At 39.8% G+C, this 19,017-nt stretch overlaps 3 protein-coding genes and 1 pseudogene across 3 annotated transcripts; all 4 read right to left on the reverse strand.

Annotated features, from left to right (window-relative positions):
* Positions 1 to 1,375: 1,375 nt before the first annotated feature.
* LOC125315465 (early light-induced protein 1, chloroplastic-like) lies at positions 1,376 to 1,996 on the reverse strand. The gene is made up of 2 exons (XM_048280620.1): positions 1,936 to 1,996; positions 1,376 to 1,647 (listed from the first exon to the last, which is right to left on the reverse strand). Exons 1-2 carry the CDS (start codon positions 1,994 to 1,996, stop codon positions 1,376 to 1,378), a joined length of 333 nt encoding a protein of 110 aa, XP_048136577.1.
* A 3,490-nt stretch (positions 1,997 to 5,486) lies between these two features.
* Positions 5,487 to 6,581, reverse strand: LOC115745539 (early light-induced protein 1, chloroplastic-like). Its single transcript, XM_030681109.1, has 3 exons — positions 6,331 to 6,581; positions 6,187 to 6,231; positions 5,487 to 5,908 (listed from the first exon to the last, which is right to left on the reverse strand). The coding sequence occupies exons 1-3, from the start codon at positions 6,484 to 6,486 to the stop codon at positions 5,564 to 5,566; spliced, it is 546 nt and encodes a 181-aa protein (XP_030536969.1). The 5' UTR covers positions 6,487 to 6,581; the 3' UTR covers positions 5,487 to 5,563.
* Positions 6,582 to 9,018: 2,437 nt separating this feature from the next.
* On the reverse strand, positions 9,019 to 10,908 carry LOC115741381 (annotated as a pseudogene).
* A 3,440-nt stretch (positions 10,909 to 14,348) lies between these two features.
* Positions 14,349 to 15,445, reverse strand: LOC115745575. Its single transcript, XM_030681145.2, has 3 exons — positions 15,305 to 15,445; positions 14,799 to 14,862; positions 14,349 to 14,699 (listed from the first exon to the last, which is right to left on the reverse strand). The coding sequence occupies exons 1-3, from the start codon at positions 15,395 to 15,397 to the stop codon at positions 14,518 to 14,520; spliced, it is 339 nt and encodes a 112-aa protein (XP_030537005.1). The 5' UTR covers positions 15,398 to 15,445; the 3' UTR covers positions 14,349 to 14,517.
* Between the last annotated feature and the right edge of the window lie 3,572 nt (positions 15,446 to 19,017).

The raw sequence follows: 19,017 nt of genomic DNA on the forward strand, positions 1-19,017 counted from the left end.
AATCAAGGAATTACTCCGATTAGATGAACAAATGGCTTAAGCCTTACGGGATGTTGCGAAAACGAAGTTAATCTAACTTGGCGATTTTCTGTGACGTGTACCCTTGCCCTTTTTCATTTCACTTTCTTTCTTCTTCTTCTTTTTTCTTCTTCTTTCCGTGCGTTTCTATCTCATTGTTGTTTTTCTTTTTCTCTTTATAAATGTGGACTTCCACTTTTTTCTTTTTCCTTTTTACTACAACTTTTTGACTTTTTGACCAGTTAAAATGTCAAACAGGCACAAATATTACAATTACTGTTGCTTCAGTTGATCTACTTCTGAAAACAATGAGATCCTTAAGTTTATCCTTGTTTCACGTTTTATTCATTTGGGTCTCACCGTCAACTCTTTGGCAAAGGTGCCTACGGCTCATTAGTCTGCAAGTCCCACCTCATAGATTAAACGATGCTTCTTTGCTTTCGCTTCATACCCATCAATGTTTCCTCTTAGGGAAGGAGTTCTTTTCAATTTATACCACATGAATACTTTTTTAAATATCCTTCGGGAGAATGAGCAGTAGTATTTCTACTACTGATCTAACCAAGAAGGCATTGTGCACAATAGTTGTATCAAGACAATGGTTCGCTTTATTGGCTTTTTAGGATCACATCCTCATCTACTTTTCCAAGTATTATATGTTGGAAAATATTGCGCACACATTAACGTATTAGGGAAATACGTAACATTGTTTGTATGAAATCAGAAAAAATAATAACGGAGAGGCGATGACAATATTTAATACCGATCAAGCCAACGTACAAATCTTTACAAATAAATATTACGAAACAAATGAATTTGCCGAACACTGTAAACTCGAAATAAGAATTGGACAAGATGTGAGGTACGGCTAACCGAATCTCCCTAAGGCGATTGGTTCCTATCAACGGTACAAGTAGCTTCAAGAACTATGCCTCTCAAGATACAATATCTCGAACCTGTTTGTATCAACATTATACGAACAGGACTTTGTCGAACATTTCTCGAAATCAGCACACTTGGAGGACAACTACAAGAGACTAAAGGAGTGCGACACGAGTTGTGAGTCGTGTTTCTAAATAACGGAAATACGTTTATTTATACACCGGGAAAACTGCGGTTACGCTGACATTAAGCCACCGTTGACATTAATCCACGTCGGTTACGCGACAACATCGGTTACAAGGACATAAGTGCACGTCGGTTACATTAACATAAGTGCACACGTCAGATTCACTGACATTAAACTAGAAAAGACGTAACCGCTATAGAAACTGAAGAGACATGAATGCAACAATATCTCATTGATGTTGAGCCATTAACACAAAAAATTACAACATTATACTCTAATTCCTAAACCCTACACAAGTGTTTCTCTCTTAACATATTCAATGAAGACCAGCGCAACCAGTCCCAACATCGCCAACCTTCCATTCCACAACTCGGCATCGGAAGTCATCGACCCGTCCGACTTTGACTCGACCGTGACTCCTTGAAACAGAGGAACAAGAGATGCGACAGAGAGCAGAATGCTCGTCCTTATGAACCACGGGGTGCCACCTTCACTGATCTGAGCGAAAAAGTCTTGGCCGTTGATCCTCCCTGGTGCCGGCCCGCTGAATGCGAACACGTCTGGTGCTCACCTGTCAACATTATTAACGTCAGTTACGCAAGGAGTAGCTATGCATTTGGTGAAATTAATTGACGAATCTTTAGTCAATGTAGAGGGGCATGTGACTAGCACATATCGTGTTGCACTATTCTTTATACAGAATTTATTCAGCTGAGCATCACTTGTTCAATTTCTCTAACGATTCTTATCATTGAAAAACTTTAATCCTAAAGCTTAAGTGACGTTCACAAGTAAGGCCTTCCCAAAACTCGTATTCATGTGCTACGAGCTCTCAAGCATAAGTATACCTTCAATTTCGATTTCAGGGATGGGTTCAGATCCTGCTTGCTCTCCTGCATTATTCACCATGTACCAATGTTAATTCAAGTAACTTCCCAATGTCACATTGTTGACGTAATATGCAAAATCAATCGAAATTTTGCTACTATGCCTCACTCACACACGTCACACTCAAGCCAACTCAGGAGCCAACCTAGGACTATGGTTGGCAGGGAAAAGTCATCTTATGACAGATTTCCTGGAACTAATGCCGATCGCGATCCTAGGTCTCGCAGGGATCGAGTGCATCAGGATTGTTGAGGCCCTGATCTTGAAACAATGACCAGAAGTTTTGGGAAAGCTAGCAGAACAATACTCAAAAGCATGCAATCGAGTCGAATCTCACTAGATTGAAGTGCGACTTTCTTACTGTAGAATTACAGCAGGAAGCTGTATTTCTATAGTGCTGGAGAGAGAGAGAGAGAGAGAGAGAGGGGTGGATAGTGTTGGTTGCACATGATGAATGTTTGTTGGGGCTAAATGGTTTGACTTTCACCTCGCCCGTCTAATGTAAAGTGACAACGTGGACCTTGCAATAGCCCTGAACGAACAAAAGGACAAATGGTTTGTCGGGCTTCAGTTCTTGTTGGCTTTCGAATGTGAGGCCGAGTGGGGGGTAACGTAGTTGGAGGTTTTCGACGGTGGAGAAACACATTGGGACCTTCACCGGGACTCGCCGTGACGCGAATGCGAACAGCATGCCACGACTTTGAAGCCCAAGCGCGATGTAATAGATGGGCCCATAAACCCAACCCATGACTCCCAAAGCCCAAGCCCCAACCCATATTTCTTTCCTCTTCGATAGATTGTGCAAGAGGACTCCGGCGGACAAAGCAAGGAAAATCAAATCAAAGGGAGCTCGTCTAGGAAGCATCGACACTCTTCTGGGGCTTACGTGTCGTATCGTGTTGTGTTTGACATTTTTCGACATGTGATAAACACGTGGTCAGCGCTCCAAACACGGCAGCAACGCGCAAGTCTAGCAACCCAACATACCATTTCGACAACATACGGGATCAATTTAAAGTGTTTTCAATAAATTATGAGTCAAAATATAAATTTATCAAATATATATACTTAAGTCATATATCTAGCAATCCCAAAATTTATATAACCAGCTATAATTATATAAAAAAAACTATTCGTGAATCCTTGAAAGAAGAAAAAGACGAGACTCATTGCTGATATTTTTATATTTCTAAAAAAATAGAGAATCCCAACACATTGTATTTTAAATTTATCATATACATTTAATATCAACGTGTCGGGATATTCTATTTTTTTAGAAATGACGTGTCGGCTTGCCGTGTCCTGTCGTGTGGTGTCATATATTGCCTGTTGTGTCGGTGCTACTCGGGAGCTCGTCCCGTGAATGGGAAAAGGAGGAAATGAAGAAAGAAGAGAAAAGTTCCTTGGGTAGCTGATTCGGATGTCCTGACAAGCTGAATCAACTCCGCATCGCAACACCTGCTAAGTATCCAAGCCCAATATTCATCTAATCTAAGTAATTTTCCAAGTCAGGTCGTAAATTTGGAGTTATGTGAATCTTAAATTCAACCAAGGAATTATGAAGTTGTGGATTTATATAGAAATGATAGTTTAGGGTGCCGATGAAACCTAGTCAAAGAACTTACGAAATGATAGTTCACAAAAATCAATTCCGAATTATATGAAAATCAATTTAGGGTGTTGATAGTTTAGGATTTATATGGAATTGATAGTTGACAAAAAAACAATTCCAAAATATGGTTTGACCAAAACAAATTTATGAAGTTTCGTGTGCGAGTTACACATAACGGTCAGTAAGCAAGCACATAAGAGTCGATTGGTCGAAGAATAAGCGTAATTTAGTCGAGTTGGTTGTTAAAGTAGTGTATTACGAATTTTTTTTATAAGTTTTTTCGATTAATTGATAGGAATTTGAGTTCGTTGATTCGAGTAACCTTCATAGGTTTATTTTCAACTTTTTTGGGTGAGTGTGCTATCTCTTCTTCGAGTTTATAAACTTGTATTTTAATAGTGATATGAATTAGTTATATTATGAGTTAAAAAATGACATTTTTAGTTGCATAAAATTGGATCGAGCATTTACTACTGTTATATCTATATGAAATGGCAAGATATCTTTTAATTACAATTTGAGTTGATTACATATAAATGTTTTCTCAAAACTTTTATTGAAAAATCAACGAGTTTTGACTTCGAATATAAAATTATGAAAGATTCTATGCCTCATAAATTGAATCTTGAGTTTTGAAATGAATTCTGGATTTGATTGTAGATTATTATAGAATATTGTTAGTGTATTATGCTCATGGCACCACGATTAAAACTCATTGAGGGGTAAGTATGCATATTGTTATTCGGACATCCTTTTGGGCAGAACCACCGGCTAATATAATTGGAAACCTAGTCAAGAAGGAATAACTTGGTTATCTTTGTCACAGGCGTTAAGAGAAACCATAATTGAAAATTGAGCATTAGATTAATCTACGGAATGGACCATAAAGGTTTGATCAGATTGGGATTAATCAAATAAATGAACCATTGATGGTTGTTTTGTTATTATTGAGTGGATAGTGTTAATTCATTTTATACATAAAAAGTTTGGTAGGAAAGATATCACCCATTTTGATATTTTACATATATCTTGTTGTGAATTTGGATTGATGAGTTATGTAATCGGTTTATAAAGATGCATAATAAATGTTCAATCTGCTTAGAAGAAATATACTATTCATCGAGCTGTGATTGCTCATTCCATTCATCTTACTTACTTTTTAGAGCATTTGCTTATCAGGACATTTAAAAGCAAGTAAGAAGAGAACGTTTACTTATCAAAAGGACATTTTGATAGTGGGATTTATGAGTTGTATATGGCTATGACAAACTTCTGAGTTAGTTGTTAGTTGGTGATATGCATATTCTCTTGATGGATTGTAGATAATCTGATCTTCTAACCAGACAACTCTTTTTGTCCAATACACGCATGTACATAATTCGATAACACATTGATGATGATTATGTTTAAGGCGGCGTCTTTCGGATGGAAAGACGGCCGTGTCATTGCTGCTATACTTGTAGAGTTGAGGGTGCGAAACATGACACGTCACTCGCTTCTAGTCTCTCTTCACGTTTCAAATGCACATTCACTTGAAAGGATCTAGAGCTCTCTTGAGAATTTCAACTGCAACAAGTAAGTCGGAGCACAATCATTACTGTTGCTTTAGTTGATTTACTTCCGGATAATCCTGAGATAACTGTGTCCTTCTTCAACCTTTTTGCCGTCAACTCATCGGCAAAGTTGCCTGTGGCTTATCAGTCTGCGAATACCATCTCGTAAATTCACAGATGCTTCTTTACTTCCACTTCATACGAATGGATGTTTCTTCTTACGGAAGATGTTCACTTAAAAGTATACTCCATGTTTAATAATACACTTTAGAATGATCTTATAGAATGGCAACTACTGTTATGTGGTATCTAACCAAGAAGGAATTGTGCACAATCTTTGTATTAAGACAATGGTCAGTTTATTGGCTTATGAGGATTACATTCTGACCTACTTTTCCATGTACATACTGTAATTCCCAAACCCTACACGAGTGTTCCTCCCTTGACATATTCCGTGAAGGCCAGCGCAACCAGTCCCAACATCGCCAACCTTCCGTTCCACAACTCGGCATCGGAAGTCATCACCCCATCCGACTTCGACTCAGCCGTGACTCCTTGAAACAAGGGAACAAGAGAGGCGACCGAGAGCAGAATGCTCGTCCCTATGAACCACGGGATGCCACCTTCGCTGATCTGAGCGAACAAGTCCTGGCCTTTGGACAGTTCAACCGCAATGGCTGCCACAAAGCCAATCATTGCGAGTCTGCCATTGATCCTCTCTGGTGCCGGCCCACTGAATGCGAATACGTCCGTGAAGTCGGTGCTCACCTGTCAACATGATCCGCGTTAGTTTACGCAAGGAGAAGTTATGTATTTGGTGAAGTGGATTGACCAATCTTTGGTAGAACGACATAAAACCAGTACATACTGTGTATGAACTATTCTTTATACACATCACATCTGTCGCACACTCGTCACGCAACTAAACTCATTTCAATCCTAAAGTTTAAGCTCTTTAAATAGAAAAAAGTGACGTTCATAAGCAAGGCCTCCCCGAAACTCGTTTTCATGTGCTAGGATTAGGAGGCTCTCAAGCATAAATATACCTTTGGTTTCGATTTCGGGAATGGGTTCAGATCCTGCTTGCTCTCCTGCAATATTCACCACATACCAATGTTAATTTAAGTAACTATTTGTTATCACATTGCCAACATAATAAGCAAACATCGATCGAAATTCTGCTACTTCACCTTAGCCATACACTTCACACGCAAGCCAACCCGGGGAGCCAACCTAGGACTATGGTCGGCAGGGAAAAGTCCTCTCACAACGGATTTCCTGGAGCTAATGTCGATCGCGGTCCTAGGATTTGCAGGGATCGAGTGCATCATGATTGTTAAGGCCATGATCTCCAAACAATGACCAGAAGTTTTGGGAAAGCTAGTACAACAATACTCAAAAGATATGGAATCGAATCGAATCGGACTAGATTGAAGGGCTACTGTCTTGGAGTATACAGTGAACGATACGAAGCGGTCTTTATATAGTGCTGGGGAAGAGAGAGAGAGAGACCGGTGGATGGACGGTGTTGGTTCCACGTGACGCATGTTCGTGGAGGTTAAATGGTTTCGCCATGTCCGTCAAATGCAAAAGTTACGACGTGGACCTTCAAATAGCCCCGAACAAACAAAAGGACAAATGGTTTCTGGGACTTTAGTTCTCGTCGGCTTTCCTAACGTGAGGCCAAGAGGTAAGTAACGTCGTCGGAGATTTTTCTACGGTGGAGAAACACATCGGACCTTCAACGACCGTGAATCGCCGTGACCTTGATGCGAAAGTCATGCCACTCTCTTCTTGTCTCTCTCTTCACGTTTCGATGGCGCATTCACTAGGAAGAATCTGGAGCTCTCTTGAGAAATTGACCCGCAGCAAGAATTCCCTCGATGCATCTGGGTCGCTAGATGTGATGAGTTTCACAGGCAATCCACTTATGACCCGCTGGAGCGATGGTCGGAAAATGCGTTCGATTTGGGGCAATGTCCATCGACACAAACCTGCGAGCGTATTACCAAAGCAGAAGCATCCCCAATTCAAACGATTGGTGAGCTCATAACCGGATAGCTTAAGCGTAACGGCCCAGGACATAAATCATGTTATTCTACCGCTGTTAAATTTATTTATTATTTTCTGCCAACCTTTATTCTCTATTCGCGGAAACATTAGTAGCCAACATATTTTAACAAATATAGTAACTTACAAGATATTCATAAACATATTTAGTTTTACACATTTGCCTCAAGTACATTTTACAATAGGCACTAACCTCCATTACTATGTACAATCAAAATTGAGGAAGTTTCCCTCGGCTATGACTACTCTGCCCATCCATATTCTTACTAAACTGTTAGGATTTCTTCCTCATTCTGACTCGCGCACTTTCCTAAGGCGTCACTCCATCTTGGAAACCTGATGATCCATCGAAATTGCACGGAGGACCCATGAGCATCGTAAACTTATGAATGCAACATACTTTTCCTTTCCACTTTCGAATTCTTTTATTTCTCAAATCTTTCATCATTCATAACAACTCCGTACGGTATTTGTCACAATGTCAAGCATAAACATAATAAATGCAAGAAGCACTTTTTTCTTTTCACTTTTCACTTTTGGGCATCCTCTTCCCGAGCTTCTCATCGGGACTTTTGGTACCGAGCAACGTCGTCGCTACACGTGTACAATAGCACATTCATTTCATATCATCATTAAGTAACAACGTCTACACTATCGCCTCAAGTAATACTTTTAGCAAATGATGGTAGATACATCCATTGTCGTGAGCAACAGTTAGAGGAAGAAAAATACGTCGCTACCCCCTGAGCCCCTACACCATTGTTTTTCTCACTAACGGTAGCAATTATCGTCTTTTAATGGCAATCACATACTTGCACGTGCATTCTCACTTTATTATCTCTGATTAGGATTATCATACCATCCACATGTTCTAAGAAAATTTCTATACCGCATGCAATAAATACTTATACACACGAGAATAACTTGATTTCTCAACCTATCTTTAGCAATTTTTGTTCATATGATCCGGCAAGCATTTCATTTCATTCATGAAGAAAGACCATGTGTCCACTTCAACAAGCATTAAACTAACATCCCTATATCAAAACTAGTAATCCCCTACCTTTTTCGGCGTAGGATTACCCGAGAACACACGAGGAACGAGCAAGGTCGTAGTCGAGTAAGCAAGAACACGTGAGGAATGAGGAGATGGGCGTGAGAGAGAGGGAAGATGGCATGAAAGGGAGGGGGAATAGGCGTGATGGAGTTAGAGGAAAAAGAAGGGAGGATTGGTGGTTATGGGAATTGAAGATACCTTATCTCTATTTATAGTAGTCTTCCAACTTCTTCCCCAAGTTTCTTCATTAATGAACTTGCTCGTTAAGTTTCTTCCTACTAATGTGAATGCATTTATGACATCTTGACTTTTCCTACTTCTTTCCCAAGTTTCATTAATGAACTTGATTGTTAAGTTTTTCCTACCAACGTAAATGTATTTATAACATCTTGACTTTGTTATTGAAAGTGGCAATGTTTTTATCCTAACAATAGAGAATTAACAAAGAAACATATTTACAGCTGATATATCACCAAGAAACCCGAAACTTTTGTTTCTAAGGCAGTAAACTGTCGTCTGCATAATCCCACTCTCTCTGTATGCTCTGATTTAATCCTCTCGCAAATTAAGAGGTTAATTAGAGAAAGACTTATTAGTGGTCTGGATGTCAAGGGAAAAGTGTCCTTAGATAGGCATTACATCTTGTGCTGTAAATGGGGACTTCTAGTTTGGATCTCTTAGTAGGGGTCTGGATGCTCTTGCCAATAGACTAATGATCGATCATCATCAAAAGCTCTCAACAGCTGCATTCCCGCCAAAGAACCCATGACCTAGAGGGCTATTTGCGACTATCCCAATGCCGAGTTCTCTGAAATTGAAAGACATGTAAAAACTGCCTCATTTCCTTGAGATATTGAAGGGACAATAATAAACATCATGAGGATAATTGGAGTAGACATGCAAAGTGGAATTACTTCGTCCTCGATTTCGCGAGTCCACGGAGAATACTTCATGTGCACAGCTGTGATTAGATGAATAACATGAGCTCTCTTTATCGTATCGATGCTAGCTTCCGACGAACCAATGTACTTTATCTTCCCTTCCTCCACCAGCTTCTGGAGTTCTCCCATCCATCTTACCAATTGCAATTCATTTAGCTTAAACCAATTTTTCACATTGCAATTCTTGGAGAAAAATGTTCATACGCTAGAAAGCAATGAGAAGAAACGCCATGATTTGATAGTGCTTACAGTATCCTCTATCGCCACTGTGGTGTCCACCCCATGCTGATAGTACAAGTCTATGTAATCAACCCCGAGTCTCCTAAGATTGCCTTCACAGCATTCTCTTACATAATTAGGAGAACCTCTGATGGCAATTTGGCCCCCCGCCATCCTTTAAATGCCGAATTTCGTCGCTAACTGAATCTGATCTCACGGAAGCTCCTTCAGAGCCTGAGTGAGTAATCAATTCGGTCTCAGTAACGGGACAACCAGCAAAGAAAGTAGGCAACAACACACTGTACTAATAAGAGGTATCATCTCAGACTCAAAATGCCCGTTTCTTAACAATGTTCAGAGTCAAACTTATCACAAAGAGGTCAAGATATTAATGCATTGAAGCTAATTATAACAGGCATCACCTTCCCAATCACGATCTCATTGTCGCAAGGCTGACCATAAACATCCGCCGTATCAAAGAAGGTGATGCCCTTCTCGAATGCTCTCTTTATGAGTAAACATCCAGCTTCATGGGAAACAGGAGCGTTCAGGACACCAGAAAGCCCTGCGCATCCAAGGCCTAGTCTAGACACCTGCACAAGAATAGAGGATATCATGGATTTAGTATCCCTCTCTTTGAGTTACTTCAATCTCAAACCTCAAATCTGGTCTAGAAAAATAACAAAGAGTACCCCGAATTAAGAGCACACCAGAGCCAAGCTACTCTTGAACTGCTACGAGCCTGACTCAAACTCGACTCAATCATTTCAATTTTGAGGCATTCGAGTACTCAATTTATTTTTCAATTTCGTTACACCTTCAAAGCTCGCTTAGCTCTAAGTTCAAGCTCAGCCTGCGGTCTCATGTAAAATTCTAGCTTTTGGACAGTCTGCTTCGAGCTTGAGGTTATTACCGAACACTTCATTGAGTCGAGCTTGAGCTTCAATCAAGCTCGGTCGAGCTTGAGTAGTAAACTGGGATGACCCGACTTCGTTTGCACCCTTAATCAAAAACCCAGGTCACACTTATCATCCAATGCAAGGAGCCAAGGACTTTGGGCACTATGGTGCACTCTAAAGTTTCTAAACAGTCTCTCGGTCAAATGTCACAAAGAACAGGCACAATCTTTAGGGTTTGACACAAAAACTACTAATCTTGAAAACATGAAGACAAGAACTCAGTCATCACTTGAACAAAGCCGGCTCACAAAGACCGAAGGAAGCAAAGATCGTTACCTCCAATCCCTGACTGCCCAATTTCACCCTGGGAATCTGAACTCGCTGCTTCTCCTCGATTTTCTTTGCTTTGTTTCTGTTTCTCTTCCTCTTAACGAAGATGGGTTGAAGATGAAGAGGTAGGAGGACAGATTTTTGAGCTCTGCCACAATAGCTATCGTTGATGGTGACAGTGACATCTTCTTGTTTACTCTTTCTTTGTGGTGACAAGAAATTTCTGATTGGCTTGTACAGGGAACAAGTTGTTTAATAGAAGGGTCGTCATCTTGAATCATTTGCCCAAGGATAACGGGCTGCAGATCTAATTGCTTTTTCCATAGTCCTGCTAACAGCCTAGGAATGAAAAACTGGAGTTGCAGGAGCGCCCCCCGCCCCCCCCCAACCCCCGATTGCAATCGGTATATATTTACCTCGGCTTAAAGTGATTTTCCGTTTGATCTCCCGGTTCACCGCATCTACTAGAAGCATGCTCCATACAGTCCGACCCGACTAGACAAGAGTTTGTTAGCGGTGATCGGTAATTTTTCATCTCCTAATTCGAGCAAGAATCAAATAATTAACTGCTTAAACATACCACACCTGATTTGCTCAACTATTGACCGTGGTGAGAAGTGTCAAAAAAGTTCTAAACCTATTGTATTAGTATCAATTCAGTCATAAACTTTTTTTTTGTACCAATTCAGTCCTAAACCTTTTGTATTGATGTTAATTAAATCCTAAACCTTTTATTGGTGCTAATTTAGTCCTAAATCTTCTGTATTGTTGCCAATTCAGTCTTAAATCTTTTATATTTATACCAATTGAGTTAATTCGGCCAATTTTGAACGAAAATCGTTGACGTGGACATCAATTATCCTACATGGCACGGCTAGCGCTAACTTGGACATTTTTTTAATATTATTTTAATATTTTAAATAATTTTTTTGGTTCTTTTCAAAATTATTTTTTAAAAATATTTAAAATATTTAAAAAAATATCCACGTTAGCCCCAACTGTGCCACGTAGGATAATTGACGTCCATGCCGGTGATTTCCAATCAACATTGGCCCAATTGACTCAATTGGTATAAATGCAAAATTTTTAGAACTAAATTGGCACTATTGTAAAAGATTTAGGACTGAATTGGCACTAATTAAAGGTTTAGGACTTAATTTGCACCAATACAAAAGATTTATGACTAAATTGGCACCAAAAAAGGGTATATGACTGAATTAGCACTAATGCGATAGGTTTATGACTTTTTTGACACTTTTTTCATTGACCGTGAGAAAGTGAAACTTTTTATCTATACCCAAATCTATTGGACCGAATTCATCAATGACCCTCAATTTTGTGAATCCTGAGAGTGCTAAGAAAAACTCAATCTCCAAATTCATCACGGGTGAGCAACACCAGGATGATGGATTCAACATAGCAACTTTTAGCACAAAGATGGGTTAAAGCTTGGACCTTACGTAAGATTAAGTTGGTGACCACAGATCCCCTTTTTGAGACAAAGTCTACCTTAATCCATCTTGTAGGAAAACGGTCCTATTTCCTACCGTCATTAGAAAATTTTCCTCAAGAAGTTAAAAAGTCGCCGCCTCGTCGTGGAGGAATGAAAGATCACTTGCGCTAATTTAGAAAACTTAACTCGATCGAAACGGAGGACATCAGAGGGAATTAAGGGAACTCCAATTTAAAACACTGACCTCGGTCGGATCACAAAGCCTAACTCGACAAACAGAACCGAAACAAGAGTTACGTCAGTGATATTAGGAGGAAAATTGCCCTCATAAGAACCGCCAAACTACCTAGCTTCAATTCTGGGGCTTCTTCATTTTGGGTCAAAGTATAGAATTTCAGGATATGAGATTCACTCCCCCAATTCAATTGCATTAAATTACGGGAACAAGTACATATTTCAACATTTTTATGGCAATGCAGACAAGCCAAACTAAGGACACTGTCGAACTGAATCGATCAGACTAAATCGAAAGTGCAATGATGATAATCGGTCACTCGTATCCAGTTCAGCCTGGAGAAACGGACACGACCAAGGCTGGCCATCAAAATGATCAAGTTGAGTTGTTAGCAAAAGTAATTCAGTGTCCACAGAAAGATCAACTGAGAGTCTCCAAGCAACATTCACCGTGCACCGAATATTATCCTTCTCTGCAAGATACGCTGTTCGGACCGACAAGTTATGGTCCCTACTGTACCGTAGGTGGACCCCATTGTTGGACAACCGATGAAGTATTAGGTTGGCACAAAGCACAGGCAAAGCATCTCCACCTTAAAACAGAACACCTCTGCTTGTTGAATCCCAACATTCAAGCATACATTACAGTTTTTATCACAAGAAGCTTGAAGAACGGAGGGAAATATTCTCATGATTTTTAAGGCCCCTAGTGATAAGACCGAAATGCGGATATCGACCACCGATCTCACACTTTCCACTGCAATATTCTCCTCGCAACATGTAGCGGAAATAAGAAAAGGATAAATGCCTCCATCGAGCAAATCCATGGTCAATCTTTTATCCATGCCGCGCGTTCACTACAAAAAAACACCGATTTAGCCACGAAATTTGCGACGTAAATTTTGGAAAAATTCGTCGCTAATCGATTTTGCGACGAAAATTGCGACAGAAAAATATTCGTGGCTAATACGGCGTCGCCAATTTGCGACGATACTTCTGACGAACAAATATCCGTCGCAAATGAGCGACGACATTGTTCGTCGCAAATTACCGACTCACTTTGCGATGGAGTACGTTTGTGGCAAATTAGCGACGAAAAATATAGTCGTCGCTAATTTAGCAACGAATTTTTTCCGTAACAAATTAGAGACGAACGGTTTAGTGACGAACGTTGCGACGGAAAAATTCCATGGCAAATGAACGACGCACAAATGTGTCTGAAGGTGGCAACGAACTTAGCGACGAATTTTTTACCGTAGCAAATAATATCTTTGCGACGAATTTTTTACGTAGCAACGTACCGACGAACTTGTTCGTCGCAAAGTTCGGCGACGACGTTGGCGAGGAATTGTTTTCATCGGTAATTACGTTTCGCTCCCAATTTCGTCGCTAATGCCACATTACTGTTCAATTATTTAGCGACAAATATTGAAAAATTCGTCGCTATATTGCGACAAAAATTGGTGACCGTCGCTATATTCGTGCAACGAACGTTGGGCATTTGCAAGGAAAAGTTGTGTAGGTACAATGATTTGTGACGAAAGTACCAGCGAAGTGGCTGAAATTAGTGACGACATAATTTTTTTTTTGCGACGAATTTTTGTTTATTCTTTAGAGATGAATTTTGCGACGGAAAAACGGACGACGAATTTAGCAACGACTAGGCACGGGACGATTTTATAATTTGTGATGATCGTATGGTAAAATAATTTTTTCATTCTTCGATTTTAAATGTAACTAAAAGCAAAATTAATTTCTAGAATTTATATTTACCATTGAGTGAGCAAGTAATAAGACGTAAATATTCAAGGACAGATGTTATAGTCACCAAAAGAAGAAATTGTAACATCTTAATCCAAATAAATACCGATACAGTATATCTTTACATCTATATCATCAATAGAACTGGAAAATGATACAGTAATAGATTTTCCTAATAGAAATCCCGAAAAAAAGAACAGAGAGTGGAGGAAGCATGAAAAAGTGCAATCGATTATCCCTAGAACCTGACCTTACTGAAAAGGATATCCTTATTGTTTATATGCATTATGCCATCCTCAAGTGTGCACTTCCACCTGCTCTTCGTCCGTGTCACCTATCCACACAAAAACACAAACTGAAAACATAGTTTCTACCTGAACAAAATATGATAGGTCCAAGGCAGATCATCATTGTCATCCTGAAGCAACTGTCATCTTGTCAAATTGAGCTAGAACTAGGTGCTGAGTATTTACCTCCTCTCCCTCATCTACATCATCCTCATCATCATCATTTTCATTCAACGGTAGCTCATCTTCATCTTCATCGTCTCCAACATCATTATGAACTCCAATAGCAAGAGTAGGTGCCTGTAAGTCTGAAGAAAAACAAGAGGGAGATCTTCTAAGTCTTCTAATACACTAGTGACACCAAAGGACTGGGTCACATGTCATGAACTTGCAAAAGTCGCAAATACCATTTGGAGCTGGTGTACTAGCAATGTTGTAATCTTCATTCACGACTCCTTGATAATTGTAAATCTGCATTGCGAAGAAAGAAAACACATCAGAAGGGAACCAACCAGTGAGATTGCTCCGTATCGCCCTTTTTTCTCGCGAAAGTTGCTCATCTCAAATTGAATCAACCTTAAATGTAGGGCACGGTATGGATAACAACTTTTTTAAGTTGTTTATTTTTGTTTTTTGGTGGGGGCAGTGGAGAAGGGTGGTTATTTGGAATTTTAGCGCAGATCATGGTATACCCTTGCACCGTCTGAAGACTTCCTAAAATGTGCAATTACATGTAGTTTATCAAGATATGTGTTCATCACATGGATCCTGAAGGCAACTACGGAACTTTCTGCCCACAGCATCAAAAAAGGAAACGCATGAACAAGCAAAATTCAGAATTATATTATTAGAAAAAGCAGAAGAGAGGATCAAGCATTCAATTCTGTGTTCTAATATCTTAAATGTTACTCACATTGGGAGTAGAACGCATCTCGTCATAAGGAACAGGAGTTTGCCCATCTGCTTGAGGTATCTTTGACAGTGGCCTTCCCACATGTGCCAGCATTTACCTATTTCTGGTGTCTGTAGTGGATAGAATAGTCGTCTTCTCTGTGACCTGCAAGTTTACCGCACCTGAGTTAGCAAATATACAACTAAGCAAATTACAAAAGTTCGGAAAGAGATGCTGAAACTAAATCCACCAGGAAAAGGATCAAATATCCTGCAGCTGGTGCACAGTACATACGTTTGCCCAGGATAAAAAACTGAGCTTCAACACTTGAACTAGAAAACAATAACCAAACTTTAAACACCAGATGTACAAGTTTATACTCCCAAAACTCCCCCTGGTTCAAAATCATCTACCTCATTCGGTTATAAAAAGCATTCATAGAGACTATGAAGTATCAAGGCCTGAGAAAATGGCATTATAGCAACATAAAAGACCACATAAAATGTGTGCATGTCGCGCTAGCGTTAGTGATTCTCTGAGCCGGTCTAGATTTCCAATGCCTTGGGAAACTGAGCACACGTCAATAGTCACTTTCGTTGCTCAACATCTATATAGTGCAGCTTTGTTTTTTGCTAGAGCTTTAAACCACTAAAACAAAGAAACTACTTACAACAGCAACCAGCTAACTGATTCCATCAATTGCACATACAAAATCTGCTTTACTGAGAAGATCGTCTTATCTCTGTCTCAATCGACCGAGAGAATAAAGAAAGTGGAATAAGCAATTGGCCATATTCAGCAAAATAGAGCCGAAAATATCAGCCAAACGAAATAACAATAAGTACACATACGTATTTTGAAAAGAATTAAAGATCACATACTAATAGAAATCCTAATAGAAATGATACAGTATTAGATTTTCCTAATAGAAATCCTGAAAGTAATGGAGAAAACACTCTCATCATTGCACATGACGAAATTAATTGAAGCATACCAAAGAACTCATAACATTTTAACCCAAAGCAAATGCAACTGATACAATATATCTTGACATTACCCTTTGGTTACTCCATGTTAACTTGGTATTTATAACCCCACAGCCAATCTTCAAGAGATATCCGCAGCAGCTACTTTCTATAGAAGTCTTTCAACTCCATCCTCTGGAAAAAGGAAACAGAGAAGGTAAAGAAAAAGAAGATGCCGGTTAACGTTGTCTCCAGCATAATGGAAAGGGATACACCATAAGTAAATGGCTTATACAGCTCGATTAAATGTTTCATTAGCCATCACTAAATGGAAATGTAAAAATCAATGTAGGTTTTAGTAAAGATTTTTAACTAGCAGAATGGACTGACGAAAATAGCCGTACATACTAATAGAGACAACTACAACATCATTTAGCAAATCAATGAAGATAAGAAAAATTTTAAAAAATGAAACAGGCTAAAACATTCTTACCTTGTCAACTCCAGTTCCTCTTATGCTAGAAATCTGCACAGATGATGAGATATCTCAGGAAAAAAAAGCTAACAAAACTACATATTTACCATGTCATTGGCATTTGGCAAAATAGAGGTGTGAACCCTGACCAATGATCACTCAATTTAGAGAAAGCAAGTCATTGGATCTGTCTATGAATGGAAAAGGGATGCTTCGGATTGGGACAGCGAACATAATACCTCCAAATTCTACACTAACAGATTGTTGTGCATTGCTTGAGAGAGCAGTGAGTAAGTTGGATCAGTAGCCTCTGCATCTGCATCAAGAGCATATAACATGAGCAGTTGCATCCTTTAGCAAGCACAAAATTAAGCGAGCATAGTCTCTCCGACAATGCATATCTAAGCTAATCTGCGATTCAATGCATGCAACCAAATAAGTAGCTGTGCACATTACTAATAAAAATCAATAAAGCTATAGACAGCTGCAAAAACTGTTCTAACCTGACTGCCAAACAAAAAAGAAGCCATGATGTCGGCAAACATGTTGTTTATGGAATTAACTCACGGAGAAGATCCTCAGCATCAATGTCATCATCATTGCGCCGCTCCTCGTCGTGCCGATGACCTATTTCATTACCTGGAGGTGCAGGAGGAACCTCAGCCGGATTTATGTTGAGGGTTTGCAAGACCATTGCCATTTGAGCCTGCAGAGATCTGATTTGGTCATCCTTCTGTGACAATCGTTCTTCTTGCCGTTTCATTTGTTCGTCTTTCTCTGCAAGCAAAAGTGTCGGTCGGCTCACTTGTTGTGCCGTTGCCTCATCCAGTCGTCTCCTCCTTGAAGCAGCCGCATTGGAGGATGAACTTCCACCATCCTTTCCAACCAATTCCCTTGACAAGTTCCCCCACCCATATATTTTTCCTCGCTTGACCCCACCCGACGCCTCCAACCATATTGTCGTATTGTCGGCTGCCACCTCGGACGCAGCCCCACCATCACCGCCACCACCCGCACTCATTAAAAGCTCATCATATTTTTCCTATATCAACAAAAATATTGCAAGCATTCATGGTTTTGATTGTACTTTCCATAAAGTGAAAAGTATAACCTCACATACCTTAACAGATTTCGCTCGGTCGCCAACCCATGTCTTATCTTTCTTTTGGAAAACACGTTCGAATGTGGCTGTATACGTCGGTTCAGTCCCCAAATCATGTGCCTACAAAATTGAAACATAAATGAGTAATTGAATTAAATTAACTTACAACATGTTTAAAAAACTTACCAATCTTTTTCTATGCTCCCCAATGTTGATAGAACCTCCAGCATATGTTGCAGATGCAGAAGACCCTTCACTCGAACTGGAAGCTCGATTCTTGGCATTTTGTGCACTCCTTTGCTTCATTTTTTCACCTTCCCAAGTTCTATTCATTTCAGTCCAATCTTCACCGGTAATAAAGTGTGGCTTCACCTTTTTTGTCTTTGCTTTATTCATCACATTGCGGATGTGATCACCGGCTTTTTTCTTAAATATTCTTCTAATTTCATGCTCTTGCAATTCATCCCAGCTGAATTTCCTCTGTAATCAAGAGCAAAACAACTTGCTTTATTTACGCCCAACTTAGTTTTTCAGAAAATTCAAACAAACTTACCTTGAACTCACTCCACCACAACTCTTTCACTTCTTCTGGCGCGCTACCGTAACTAATCCACGGGCCTCTCCAATAGTTATTCACTATTTTATTAAGTTCCCGCACGACCTCCGTAGCATCTTCAAATCTTTAAACAAGGACAATTCAGTTAAATCCATATCTAACACCCAAACGATTCCCTAAATATTACATTTACTTAAAATATTGAAGTACTTACGAGTCTCCCTGCGGGCATATGACACGCCGGCTATCTTGTGTAGCTAAGCTCTCCCGATCATTCGATTGTTCCACAGGAGAAGGTGGAACTGAGGCAGATGGAGGAGTCGCATGTAGAGATAGAGGGCGAGATGAAAGGGAAGGGGAAGATTGCTGGGATGGGGACGGGGACGAGGACGAACAAGGGGAAGACGAATGGGAAGGGGCTCCTCGGCTTCCTTGTGAAAATGCACCACGCATGTCACCTCCACGTCTATAATACTGACAAATAGAAATGTTAGAGAAATATCAGAAAAAATACACAACAGTTTATTCGGGACACATAATGACGTACATCACGAAGCTTACCATTTTGGTTCGGAGAGCACGCGAGAAACTTGAGAAATCGAAAGAATCAATGGTTGTATCTGATAAGGAAATGAA

The sequence above is a fragment of the Rhodamnia argentea genome, chromosome 6, assembly GCF_020921035.1.
Source record: "Rhodamnia argentea isolate NSW1041297 chromosome 6, ASM2092103v1, whole genome shotgun sequence".
Lineage (NCBI taxonomy): Eukaryota > Viridiplantae > Streptophyta > Magnoliopsida > Myrtales > Myrtaceae > Rhodamnia > Rhodamnia argentea.